The sequence below is a fragment of the Peromyscus californicus genome, unplaced genomic scaffold (genome assembly GCF_007827085.1).
Source record: "Peromyscus californicus insignis strain IS unplaced genomic scaffold, ASM782708v3 Scaffold_11__1_contigs__length_118956290, whole genome shotgun sequence".
Lineage (NCBI taxonomy): Eukaryota > Metazoa > Chordata > Mammalia > Rodentia > Cricetidae > Peromyscus > Peromyscus californicus.
Window position 1 is genome coordinate 66,812,540 of NW_026294402.1, and position 14,846 is coordinate 66,827,385.

The 14,846-nt window shown below is 37.6% G+C and overlaps 1 protein-coding gene across 5 annotated transcripts in view; it reads right to left on the bottom strand.

Annotated features, from left to right (window-relative positions):
* Tcf12 (transcription factor 12) overlaps positions 1 to 14,846 on the bottom strand; it is a 282,155-nt gene that overhangs the window by 67,464 nt on the left and 199,845 nt on the right. For all 5 annotated transcript variants that reach the window (XM_052713833.1, XM_052713826.1, XM_052713818.1 and 2 more), the window contains 2 exons: positions 14,499 to 14,634; positions 9,059 to 9,111 (listed from right to left, as the gene is read on the bottom strand). In XM_052713833.1, coding sequence (XP_052569793.1) covers positions 9,059 to 9,111; positions 14,499 to 14,634 — 189 coding nt within the window. The remainder of the gene's footprint in view (positions 1 to 9,058; positions 9,112 to 14,498; positions 14,635 to 14,846) is intronic.

The following is a 14,846-nucleotide window of genomic DNA, read 5'->3' on the forward strand; positions in this document are numbered from 1 at the left end:
AGTGAGTTCTAGAACAGCCAGGACTGTTGCACAAAGAAAGTCTTGAAAATCCAAAAAAAAAAAAAAAAAAAAAACAACCAAAAAAACCCACAAAAAAAGAAAGAAAAACAAAGAATCTCTTCTGCACATCCAGCTGTGATGCCCAAGGAACTAATAAGCAAATACCCTGTTCAATCCATTCAAGAACTACAGAGCTCAAGACACTGGCTTGTAAAGATGGTTTAATCCTCCTTAGCTTTATTTCTTGCTAGTCTTAGAGGTCTCAGGCAACTGTCTGTGACACTGTTTCCTTGGCTTCCTGCTGAACCCCATGCAGAGTCCTTCGGGAGAATGCTAGTTGGTGCTGCTCTTGCTACTTTCAGACATAAACTGAAAGTGGCTCTTTATAGTTCTAACCCCTGATGGTGATTCTCACTAGATCAGAGAGCTAACCATTTTGTATTTAACTTTCTCAACATAATAATTTCTACCTACTCCCACTGCTTGTCACCTCTCCTATCTAGTTTAGATGTGTTTGAGACTTAATATTCTGTCTCTCTGTAGTTCTTAGTCTTAGATATTACAGAGCAATACTCCAGCATTATGTATGGGTCCAGGAGCCTGTGCGGTTTGGGGCACTTCAGAATCTCTCCAACTATCTTGAAATGCCCATACATTTTCAGATTTAATGTTAACTATCAATTCACACTAATTAAAAAAAATGTATGCTGAAATGTTACTAGGAGGCAATGTCTAATACACATTAGAATGGAGCCCTAGGTTTGAACCCCAGACACCAGAAAAAGAAAATAACAATTTCTAACTAGGATTACTAATTCTTTGTTGTTGTTTAAGAGTGTATCTTTCTCCATATACCTCTGGCTGGCCTGGTACTCACTATGTAATACAGGCTGCTCTCAACGCACAACAATCTTCCTACCTCAGCTTCCTGAATGCTCAGCTAAAAGGTATGAGCCACTGTGCCCAACTATAATTACCAATCTTAAGGTCATAGAACTGTACTGCTTCAAAGCAAGAAAAAGTAGTTTACACTGTTCTGATTCATCTTGGAAAATGGAAGCTCAGTGGGAGAAATAGGACTTAGAAAACAAAACTTTTCTAAATGGGGTGGCAAAATACATTTTTAGAGCTTACCTAAGAAATTACATTAACAGTTTTTGTGGGAAAATATATGCACACTTTAAAATACAAGATAAAGGATAGCATGGCATTTGATTAAGATATGCCTATGATATGCTTTCTAATACATAAGAAAGTATTCCAGAATTTATCTAAAGGGTTACTCTGGGGCAGATTTATGATGAAATCTTGCTTCCTACTTTCAAATTCTGCATCTTTTGTAATATATAAAAATATTATCTAGACTTGGAAGTACAATATCAAGTGAAGATACAGAGTAAAGAATAGAGATACTCCCTATATCTGAGACTGCATTAGGGGAGCTACACTGATGTTCAATCAAAGGAAAAAAATTAAAGGAAAAATACACCCCTGAGACTTGAGAAAATAATAACAATCAGAGTAAATCTAGGCAGTAGATTGTGATTCAGCAAATTTTCCTTCTCACTGAAGTTTCTTTTCCTTTTCCCTCCTTCCTTCCTTCCTTCCTTCCTTCCTTCCTTCCTTCCTTCCTTCCTTCCTTCCTTCCTTCCTTCCTTCCTTTCCTTCCTTTTTCTTTTTAAAAGACTGCTGTGGGATGGTCTTTCTGTATACTGTGAATATGGGTTGCTACTATTGGTTAATAAAAAAGCTGTTTTGGCCTATGGCAAGACAGGATATAGCCAGGTGGGAAATTGAAGCAAAGATACAGGGAAAAGAAGGGCGGAGTCAGGGTAGATGCCATCCAGCTGCCTAAGGAACAAGATGCCAGCAGACTTGTAACCACATGGCAAAGTATAGATTAATAGAAATAGGTTGATTAAAGATGTAAGAGCTAGTTAGCAATAAGCCTGAGCCATAGACCATACAGTTTGTAATTAATATTAAGACTCTGGGTGATTATTTTATAAAAATGGCTGCTGCCTGGGTGCGATCAGATGGGATTGAGAAACTTCAGTCTACAATTGTTGCCTAGACATTTGGCAAGAATTTTCCCATAAAATCTGAGAGCTTAAAAAAAGGTTCTAAAATGAAGCCAAGAACAGCTTCCTACTTCAGGTCTCATTACAGGCCGCAGTACAGAGTCTTGTCCCTTGGCTGTGGTGAGCTTCAGTGGCACCATGGCGGACTCCCATGGTCTCTCACGGGCCATGATACAAAGAGACTTCTCTCAGCGACTGCCTGCAGGCTTTGGACCACAGCCCTGGGCTTAAAAACATAGGCATGCTACTTAATACTTGCTGTAGGATGTCTTTCTGTACGCTTCGAATATGTGTTGCTCTGACTAGTTGATAAATAAAGCTGCATTGGCCTATTGCAGGGCAGGATGGAGCCAGACGGGAAAATCCAAAAGAGATAGTGAAAGGAGAAAGGAGAGTAAGAGGAGACAGCAGACTGCTGTCCAAGGAGCAACATGCAATGGGACACAGTTAAAGCCACAGAACATGTAGCGATACATAGATTAATAGTTATGGGTTGAGTTAAGTTATAAGAGCCAGCTAGTAAGAAGCCTAAGTCATAGATCATACAGTTTGTAAATAATATAAGCCTCTGTGTGTTTACTTGGGACCAAGTAGCTGCAGGACTTGGGTGGGAGAGGCTAGTGGGACCGGAGAAATAAGGGACCTGGAGAAACATGGGACTGTGGGGCCAAGTGGGACTGGAGAAACTTCCAACTACAATACTGCTTCCTAGATTGGGGAGGTAAGCATGACTCATTGGTACCTGAGCCATGTTGAAAAGCCAAACGGGTTCAAGCCAGCAGCCAGGGCTGCCACTTCAGTCCTAGCCACGCAGTTTAGCAGTTTAAAAACTTCTGGTCAGAAAAGGATTAAAGATACACAATAAAACAGATTCAGATGGAAAAAACCTCTAAATAGGTTACAGTGTGTTTAAAAAATATACACAGGCTTGGAAGAGAAAAGAAAAAGGATAGAGAAAGTCCTTAAAAAAAAAAAAAAGAAATCTAGTTAAAAAAAAAAAAGTCATGTAAAGATGGAAAATACACAGAATCTGGATACCGCATATTACTGTATTGTCTTTTTTTTTTTCCCTTCAAACTCACAGAGATCCACCTGCCTCTGCCTCCTAAGTGCTGGGATTAAAGGTGTGCAGCACCACTGCCCAGCTGTCTTTGGGATTTTTAACTGCAGAGAAACATTTGATTGTAGGGGTTGCTATGTTAAACCAACATATATGTATTTTAAAGGTATCATGACTTCAAAATTTGGGTCTAAAGATATATTGTTTTGGAAAAGAGGTTCTGCTTTTGTTTCCACAGAAGATGAAAAGCTGTAGATTCCTTCTAGGTTAACATGGTTCCATTAAGGAAGATCCCCTGAGAGTTCTCCAATAGGAGCTATGGCCCAGATGATTCAATATTCAGAACAGTTTCAAAGCAATTGGCTGAGATGATGTAGTCTCACAGACTACTCTAGTCAGGACTTGACCATAATTCCAAATTTTCTCAGGATTACCATAAGATTGTCAGCACCTCCAATCAGCTGGAAGTAGTATGAAAAGCTACGCCCAAATTCTCAAAATACTGTTCAAAAATGTTTGTTTTTATTTAAAGGGGGTTGATTATAAATGCAATCTCTTTCTAAAGAAAAAAGGGGAGATATGATATAGAAATGATAAAAAAGATAGATTATTGAATCTACTTTGATCCAAAAAACAACTGTTAGTATCAAAATACTTTACATTGATATGGATTTGGTTTACTGATACAAATTTATGGACCATTTTGTTAAAATGTATGTATATGTCTACTCTTGTTTAAGGTTTTATGTTTATGCAACTCATTTAAAATTGTATGATACTATCATTAAGAAATACAAATTAATAGTCATCTATGATAATCAAACTTACAGTCATGCTAGTTATGTTTTTCAGGTATACAAAGATATATTTCAGTTAGATAGATTATCTTCAAATACTTCAAAGACGTACAGAATATGGCATTTAAAATGTTTTAAGAACTTAAGACTTTTCTCGACAGTGGAGACACATCTGGTCCTGGCAGCACCAATTATTTCAAAGATGATGATGGGCATCAAAGAAACTCGTTTTGGAGTTTGCTTACAATATAGAAAAGGCTAGCCATTTGGGTAAGAAACTGCTCTTGACTGGACTGCTTGACAGTATGTTGTATAAACTGGACATTCATGACCCATAGGAAAATGACCACTGAACTTTGCCAAAACTAGGCAGGATGGTCCTTCAGGTTCTTGCTTCACAGAAGAAACTGTCAGACATTCTGCAGGACACAGAGGAAAGCAACTGATGACCTTTGCCATCAGACAGAACAGTCCTTCAAATTTCCTGCTTAACTGAAAAGTATGACAGAGACTCTAGGCCTGTAGGCTGAAGACAGTTGCCCCAACATTACAGTGAAACTTTGGATGACTGTCCAGGTAGGCAGCTGTCTCTGTCATTTCTAGAATTTTGGAAGTTACTTACAATGCATTTCCTGTTTACTTAGGTAACATTATATTCTTCTGGGGTCTTTGATGGAGTTGAAAACTGGACAATTATAGTTATAGCTTTCCTTAGTTATGATAAAAGGTAAATTAGATATAAACCTTTAGACTTACAAAGATAGGATAGATGACAGAATATTTTCTTTAATTTTGCCAAATATATATAGACTAGATATTGTAACTGTAATTCTTGATAACTGTTTTGTTATATGTAATTTTACTATGTTAAAATTAAAACCTTCCTTTTTGATTAGACAGAAAAGGGGAAGTGTGGTGGGATGGTCTTTCTGTATGCCGTGAATATGTGTTGCTACTATTGGATAATAAAAAAAGCTGTTTTGGCCTATGGCAAGACAGGTTATGGCAGAGCTGGAAATCTAAGCAAAGATACAAGGAGAAGAAGGGCAGACACCGTCCAGCTGCCTAAGGAACAGGAGTCATTCAGCTGCCCAAGGAACAAGATGCCAGCTGACTGGTAATGCCACCGCCACGTGGCAAAATATAGATCAATAGAAATGGGTTGATTTAAGATGTAAGAGATAGTTAGCAATAAGCCTGAGCCACAGACCAAACAGTTTATAATTAATATTAAGCCTCTGAGTGATTATTTTATAAGCAGCTGTGGGACCAGGGACTTGGCGGGACAGAGAAAGGCTTTAGGATACAAAAGATTTATTTATTTTATGTATATGAGTGCTCTATTGACTTTAGGCCAGAAGAGGGCATCAGGTTCCACTATAGATGGTTGTGAGCTACCATATGGTTGCTGGGAATTGAACTCAGGACCTCTGGAAGAACAGACAGTAGTCTTAACTGCTGAGCCATCTCTCCAGTCACTGAAGGTTCTTTTTGTACAAAGGTATGCTTTTTAAACAGTAACAACAACTGTAATTTATCAAACATTCACTGTGTGCCAAGTTCCAACTTACATATAGAAGTGCAGTAATACAACTTTTTTCACTGTGACATTCATTTCTTCACTTTCAAACTTTTGTTTGTTTTTCAAACAAATATGGTAAAATGACTTTAAAAAACAAATTTAGGCTACAGTGGTAAAAATTAGAAAAAATGAAGAAAGAGAAAGTCTGGATTATATCTGATATATCAGGTAAATATCTGGTACTAGATATTTTCCTAATAACCTTTAAGATTGGCATTACCATCTTTGATATGCAGTGTGGAGAAGTCCTTGCTCAGCATGTATGAAGGCCTTTGCTTAATCCTCAGTACCCCAAAAATGAATAAGGCAGGCAACCAACCTTAGGTTTAAGACCAAGAATGAGTCAGTGGTACAGCAATTGCCTAACATGCAGGAGGCCCTTAGCTCAATCCTCTGCACCACAGAAACAAAAATCACTATGGTTCAGAGAGTCACAAGCAACTCCTCCTACGTCATAAAAAGGAAAAGAGGCTAGAAGCTAGATAAAAGTCATTATCTATACATGGGGAAATTCTGTGTATCTCTATCGACTACCACACCATCCTTAGATAGTGCTAGTCCTTAAACAACAAAGCCAATTACACAAATCTGTTCAGTAAAAATGGAACTGGCAGAACTGTTGGAAATTTAATATACTAAACAAAATATTTTTGAGTAAACCAAGATTTATAGTTCAATTGTTAAAAGAAAATGGCCTTTCAGATTATTTTATAAGCTGTGATTGTGGCCCTGTATATAAATTAGGGTAGATTAGTGGCAGAGACTAAACAGAATGCTGATTTAGTGAAATGGCTGACACATCTAACAAAGTGACATTGAAGCAGGAGAGGCTACTGAATGCGCTTCCTTTTGTAAATTAAAGAGAAGCTGCCAGGGGAAAAGCTGCCCCAATCCCTACCCAATGTCTCAAGACTGCTTTACTTTTTATCTTAGCAATGATTTGATATAGGAAAACTGTACTCAGAGCAGACCTCCCCAAGACCATGTGTACTCTACAGTGTTCCTCTGCTCCTCCTCTGGGGGAAGGGAGGAGGAACACTACAGTAAAATTACAAAGTTGAACCTACCATAGAATCTAGGAATACTTTACATCCAAATTTAGGCAAACCATTTGTTTTTCACACTTCTGTGCTCTTTACCTGCTGGTCCATTTGAAATCTGAACATTTGACTGAATTTTTGGTTTTGGAAGTATGATACTCATTATTCAAATAATGTAAGTTTATCATAAAATAAAATATGCACTGTGGTCATTTCTGCACCCACTTCTTTCATAATTCACAATGGCAAAAACTGCATATTCAGTATAAGTAGTCAAATAGAAAAAAATTTAATTTTCTTTCTTTATTCTGTTTTTTTAGGCTGAGTCTTGCTATAGAGCCCAGGTTGGCCTAGAATATATAGCACTCCTCCCGCTTCAGGCTCTGCTGCTGACATTATGGCATATACACCACCATGCGCACTGCTATATACAAATATACATACATACATACATACATACATACATACATACATACATGTGTGTATGTCTAAGACAGGGTTTCACTATACAGCCCGAGTTGGCCTAGAACTCCCTATGAAAACCAAGCTGGCCTCCAACTTACAGATCTGTCTCTGACTCAAGTTTGGATTAAAGGTGTGTATTAAAGGAGCTAGAAAAATACAATGCTTAATAAGTTTGGCTTACAAAATTTCCTAATCACTCTCAAAAGTTCATCAAAGTGCAGTACTATTTCCTTTCCTGAACATAAAATAATACAGAGAGCTATCTCTAAGTAGTAAATGCTGTCATAATTAAAAATGTAAGGACGAAGGGGTCTGCAAAGTCTTATTCCAGGCTCCTTGTCAATTTTACTCATTTGTTTAAAAATGAAGTAACTATGAAACATGGACAATTATTGCTTTTTTCTAATGTTAGGACACGAATAAATGTGGTAGACTTTTCACTTACTAATTAGTTTTTTAAAGCAATGTGGTTCTACTAATATTAATATGCAGTTTAATTTTTATTACTTTCATAGAATTATAGAAATTACAAGAACTCATACTGCTCCATGTTTTAGCAGTTCTGTCTACCTGAGTATGATTTCTGTTAGATTATACTACCTACCTACCCTTGCACAGCACACAACTGTTAAAATGTAAATCGCACAACTATTTTTAGCTGCTGCTGAAATTCCCGTCTTTGGGAATAATGCTTTGAGGCATTGTTCATTTTGTTTATCAAGCAGCTATTCAGCCTCTAGTGGGTCCAAATGCTTATGCAAGCAAAAGCTTTAGGATGCTTGCTTCGGCAATTCAGCCTTCCAGGTAGGCTGCAGGTTCAGAGCACAGCTGCCCTATGCTTCTCAAAACTCAGATCCATCTGGAATTGAGTTTCAGAGATTTCAATTCAACTTTTCAAGTATCACATGGAAGCGAGGGGGCGGGGGGGTGGGGGTGGGAGAAGGAATGCAAACAACTGAAAGAGAATTTCCCTACTTTACCCTTCACAAGAAATCAAAAGCTCTGGCTCCCGCTGCCCCATCTAGATTGCTACTCATCAAGCAGGATATTCCATTCAGTCGAAACTCCGATGAGCTGTGACTCATATGGCAGCACCTGCGCCCATGTGTTAAGTATTGCCCAATAAAAGCCCAACATCCATTTACACAACAAAGAGGGTACCCTTCAAGGCACAGGGTCTCAATCTAACAGCCTCACTGCTCATTTGTTCTATACACAGAGAAAAAGCCTTTCCCTTCTTCTCACCAGAGGTTTTTCAACTGTGGGTGGATTTATAATGTAAGTTCATCTACAAATACTTCTATTGCTCCAAAGAATAAGTACATTAACAGCACAAACACTCCTACAGTATTAGGTTACTACAGCCATTAATGATTGCTTTACCAACCTCTCCCAACCTCCCGCATCAAAGCTCTTTATTCTCAAAGGATACATTTTTGAGCAAGGAGGGATCAACGAACTAGTTGCGTGAAAGCTTTCCTGATGCTAGACTGAAGTTGGGAAAGGCTTAATGAAGGTTTTAAAATCCACAAGGGCTTCACAATGAACATCTGACTTGGTGATTTATGCATATTAATAACCTCAGTCCTACTGAGGCAAGCTGAGCCGAACATGTCCTCCGAATCTTAATGTCTTTAGCTCCATTGGGATTATTACAAATGTAAATTTCTAAGATTCTCAGCTATTAATCTCTGTCTGTCCTCCTGTTCAGCAACATAATGACTAATTAAACATCAAAAGACCTGCACAGGAGATCTTCTTTGACAGCTACAGGCCTAGTCTTCTTCCCAAGAGGGGAATTCAAATGACAGGGACAGGGAGTGACAGCATATAAGTAAGCTACAAATCATTGCACGGAAAACGAAAAGCCTAACATTAAGTGTGGATTTATCTCAATCAATGATTTTGTTAAGCAATGAACAGTTACTATGTAAAGTATGCCCACTGGCACAAATCGAATCCATCCTTGTAGCAAGTAAATACTGAATACTTGACATCAATTTATTTAACATCAAGTTTAAAAAAATACTTACAGAAGAAGGCAGGCCAGGAGGCACCTTTCTTACTTTCTTTGCTTGCAAAGGATCTGCATATGGAAAACAAAATGTTTCATTAGCATTTACATTATGAAAAACAAAACAACCTTCGAATGACTAGGAAACAAGTTCCATGCTGTCACCCTCGGTGTTGCTATCCTTCTCGGCCTGCTGCACGACCCCCACTTCTCTTTTTCCTACTATTGCTTGTGAAGAAGGGGAATACAAGAATACAGCACTGGTTCTACGAAGTGCGGGAAGGTAACGGCAAAATAAAGAAAACACAACGACAGCACAAACAAGGAAGGAGAACAAACTTGTCTTAAGCGCCTGCTAGGCCATGAGCGGCTAAGTACTTCACATGTTTGTCAGTCCACTGGAAATGAACTCTCTGCAACAGGTCTCCCTAATAGAACACTTCCCTAACAAAGAGACAAATTACATCATATCAACAATTAAGCTAAAAAAAAAAAGAAAGAAAGAAAGAAAGAAAGAAAGAAAGGAAGGAAGGAAGGAAGGAAGGAAGGAAGGAAGGAAGGAAGGAAGGAAGGAAGGAAGAAAGAAAGAAAGAAAGAAAGAAAGAAAGAAAGAAAGAAAGAAAGAAAGAAAGAAAGAAAGAAAGAAAGAAAGAAGAATTAGGCTTAAAGCCTATTTTTAAAACTTAGTACCAAGCCGGGCATTGGTGGCACACACCTTTAATCCCAGTACTTGGGGAGGCAGAAGAAGGCGGATCTCTGTGAGTTCCAGGCCAGCCTGGTCTACAGAGCTACACAGAGAAACCCTTTCTCGAAAAACAAAAACAAACAAAAAATTAGTATCTAACAGCAAATGCTATAGTACAATGTACTATGCTAAAAATCTGAAATAAAGCTGAAAGAATGAAAAACTAAGGTTATAGTAACATCAAGACATGCTCCATATGCTATGAAATATAGCCAATATACAATCTAGTATTACAGGCATTTGCTTTGGAAATGTGTGAGTAAAACTGAAACCTCAGCACTACACTATAATTTGGACTTTTATTAAAAGTTTGTATACTTTTTCAGGAAATGAACACACAGAGAGAGTATCTCTTACTTTATTTTAAATTATGTGTATCTATATATGCATGTGTGTTTTTGTATGTGCTGTGTGTATGTGTGTGCACACATATGTGAGTGCAGGTATATGTTTAAGTAGAGGTACCCTTGGAGTCCAAATACAGGCCTGGACTCTCTGGAGCTGGAATTCCATACAGATAGTTAAGCTGCCACATGGGTGTGAGACTAAACTTGGGTCATTTTCAAGAGCACTACATGCTCATAATTGTTGAGCCATAGCTCCAGATCCAAAAATTTATTTCTAAAATAAATTAATATAATTCATTAATGAAATATAATGAAAATATGACTTTTCATATGCCTAAGTTGGTATTCTAATTTCCTTCATATACAAAATTTATAGCTTTTCCATTTTATTTTATGAAAAGTGATATGCACAGCTTTCCAACCACACACAAATAATGGATCAAATCCAGGATTTTCAGAGAGATTCATTATTAGGAAGGCTGATGTGAAAAAAACTCCGTATTTTTTAAAACTACAGAAATGAGAATGAAATAAGAAAAGCATTTTCCTAGGCTGTAAATGATAGTACACAATAAAACGTGATTTTTATAAAGATTGAAACTTATTTAAATTTGGTCTGTGGGTTCTCTACAGGTAATATCCCAGAAGGCTGTAAAGCGAGGAAAGCAACTTTATAAGCATCATGCAAAAAATATTACACTATAAAAAGGGCCAAAAGCATTCATCAGTGCGGATATCCCTTCCCCAAGCGGTAGCCCACATTTCTTTAAAACAGAAGCACCAAAGATAAACAAGCTCTGGCACATTCTGTATTTGTAAGACTTAGAACAAAGCCTTTGTTCTTGGTGAAGTGTTTCAGCAGTCTACTTCCTTACAACTTACTCCTTGAGCAAAAGCTACACTTTATACAAAATCAGTCAAGAAAATGCTCTATGGCTTGTAGTTTTGTATCTCATCATTAGCCACATACTATCACCAGTTTGGGATTCACAGTCTAGTTTGGGAAGAGTAAACTGGCTATATTTAGTACACCAGCCATATGAACCTGGGAAGGTTACTTTTACCTCTTTGTGCTTCAATTCCTTCAGATGCATGAAGAGGTGGGGGGACACCACCTCTCCTGTGAATTTCACGTTCTGTGATAATACATGAAACATGCTCATTGCATTGAATAACATTTGTGACACTTTAATGTTTTTTAAAATGTGTATTGGTGTTTTACCTCTATGTCTGTGTACCATGTGTATACAGTGCCCATGGAGGCCAGAAGACAATTTTAGATCCCCTGAGACTGGAGCTACAGTCATCCTATGGGTGCTGGAAATTGATCCAGGTCATCTGGAAGAACAATCAGTGCTCGAAACTGCTGAGCCACCTCTCCTGTCCCACATTTAATAACTTTTAGCCCTTATTAATGCAGACCAAACAATTATAAATTAGCTAGCTGCTGCTCTCCAGAATAGAGTACCTAAATGGTTTCAGAAAACACTAATATTGTTGTAGCTCTCTAAAGTTCTTCTAAGTGCTCACATTTTACCAGACACTGTAATGCCAAGGAGAGGCCAAGATTGGGAACAGCAATGGGCAGCATAAAAATAATCTACTAAATGGTATCCACACAGGAAATGGACAGGATTCCTCCAAGTATCAAGAGAAACATTATATGCTGCATTCCATTGGGCTCCTCATTTGTAATCTAACTTTAACATTGTAACCTCACAGAGTTTTGAAAAGATGCACTAGATAAGCAATAGTATCTATAACATAATCAAATAGAAATAAAGTTGGAATTCATGGAAAACTTGAATTTTTATCCTGGATTTTAATGGAATGTATCTCCATTCTTTCCTAGCTATTCAATAGTTTTTTTGTTTTGTTTTGTTTTTTAGTAGTAGCACACTGGCAGGGATTAGTTGGTTGTTCCTACAGTGTGTGCACAGAGTCTATGAAGAAGACATTGCTGTACACCAACCCAACACAGACTCAACTGAGGCCTCTACTGGGCTAACTCAACAGGTGGTCAAGCAGAGCACAGATGGACAACATTTTGTAAGCTGTCATTTCGTTAGTAACAAAAAGAATGCTGGTCTAAAGCACCAGGGCTGACTCTAATAGCACCCATACATATTACATGATCATGCTTCTATGAAAAAAAGGTATCAGAATTTCCTTCTGAATGCAGCAATCCATCACTGTGTCCTTTCTATGTACCTCATTCATACTTCAGACCTAGAGACTAGGAATATATGGAGACAGGAGGTAGATCTATATTAGCTTGAGGCAGTCAACAAATACTTGTGCAATCAGGAATTATAGCACATTTTACTTTGGTTTACATTTACTTTAGGAGCTGGTCTACCTTTATTATAAACATGTTTTACAACTTTTTCTTATATTTAAAAAAAAACACAAAATTTTCACTGGAAACACTGATTAGATGAATGTACTCCATTTCACTGTATAGTTTCATGTCAGTAAGTTAAGTGCTTGTTAATTTTATCTCAATTTCAAAGGAAAAGTAGAGAATAGATGCTGTGGGATGGTCTGTATGTCAAATGTGTTGCTGATTGGTCAATAAATAAATCACTGATTGGCCAGCGGCCAGGCAGGAAGTATAGAAGTATAGGAAGTATACTGTTAAGAGAGGAGAATTGAGAGAACAGGAAGCTGGGTGAGAGAGACACTGCCAGCCGCCACGATGACAAACAGCATGTGAAGATGCTGGTAAGCCACGAGCCATGTGGCAAGGTATAGATTAATGGAAATGGATTAATTTAAGCTGTAAGAACAGTTAGCAAGAAGCCTGCCACGGCCATACAGTTTGTAACCAATGTAAGTCTCTGTGTTTACTTGGTCGGGTTTGAGCGGCTGTGGAACTGGCAGGTGAGAGAGATTTGTCCTGACTGTGGGCCAGGCAGGAAAACTCCAGCTACACATAGAAGTAACCAGTATGCAAACTGTGGTGATTGTTTGTCATTTAACAAATAAAGCTTGCCTGAAGATCAGAGTGCTACACAAACAAACAAACAACAACAAAAAACCCACTGGACTCAAACTCACAAAAACCTTAAAATTTATCCCAGGTGAGCAACCTACTATTATGTATGTGGCATCTTTTGAGCCTTAGTTTTTATGCTAAATTCATGATTAAAGTCATGGACTAGAAGGATTATTTTATTGTTATAATTTACTGACAGGAATTTATAAAACCATTTTGCAAACCAGTCAGTACTATTTTCATTTTAGTTAAAAACTAGGTGTTAATAATAGAACATAAAATTTTCACTTAAGAAGAAAACACCTGCTAGTTAAAAGAAGAAAAATTGGCTAAATTCTCTCATGAAGCAAAATATTAAACTGTTTCCTTAAAATCTGTTAAAATTATGGTTTAACATGGATGCCTACACAAGACCTGAAAAAAACAGACCACATCAATAGGCATGCCAGCATGGAAGGGGAAACTCTGAAGGCATCTACTCTAAACAAAGGACTGGGGAATGCTGAAAGCAAGAGAAAGGGCCTCCCCATGGGAGAACTCCTCAATCGGTTATCAAATACTAAATGGACAGCTATGAGGTTATACACATAAAGGTAACGTTATACGGACTGAGCCCGTTATAGTTATATATTTAGGAATAATCTCATAAAACAACAATTAAACGAGGCCATGAACTTGAGAGCAAGTTAGGGGTACATGGGATGGGGTAGAGGAAGAAAAGGGAAGAGAGATGTAATTGTAATGTCAAAAAATTATTATAAATAAAATTATGGCTTCAAGGGGGCTCTAAAAACACAGCAGTATATATCTACCACACTGTGCTCATATTGATGAATATTATGGTTTGACAATTATGAAATGTCAAACAAGACTATAGTTAGCTAAACCTTGAATACAAAGTAGATGAGTTCTTTACAACAGTGGCAACTCTGACAACTCCATTCATTATGTATCTAATGCATACAGGACGAGCATCCCTTACCTGAAATGCTTGTGGCCAGATGTGTTCTAGTCCACTATCTGTATAAACAGAATGCAGTATCTTTGGGGCAGAACCCACACGAAAAGATTAAGTTCATTTATGTTTCATATACACCTTATTTACATAGTCCAAGTGTAATTTCATACATGTGTGCTTTATGGCTGTGGCCCATCTCAGGAAGTCTGTCATGAAATTTTCTATGATATAATGTCAGTATTCAATACATTTCATATTTTAGAGCACTTTGGATTTTAGATTTTAGATTAGGAATATTCAGCCTGTATATTACTTGTATATAGATATACCTTGATATCCAAATGATGACCAAAAACAGACTAAGGAAGCAGGACATCTGAGATACAGGATTTTCTGTGTCAAAACACTCACCTAGAGCTACAGAGTCATGGAGCGGTCTTCTCCTAGAACTTGTGGCAGAGAATGAGTAGTATGGTGTTCCAGGTTTTCCTGAAGAAGACAGCTGTGCTGGGCTCCCAATTCCTAGATCTTGTCTCAGGAGACTAGACTATAAAACAAGGCAAGGAAAGATGTCATCTTGCTGCTAATGACCAAGCTCATCACTTTTGAATTACTGACAGTACCTTTATACAATGCCTTAAAATTTAGAAGTAATCAATAAGTACTTTTTAAATTCAATTAGGTCACCGGTTTTAAACTCTTTTTCTTCACTCTTCCCTTGACTGCCTTTTGTTGTTTTTTTGTTTTGTTTTGTTTTGA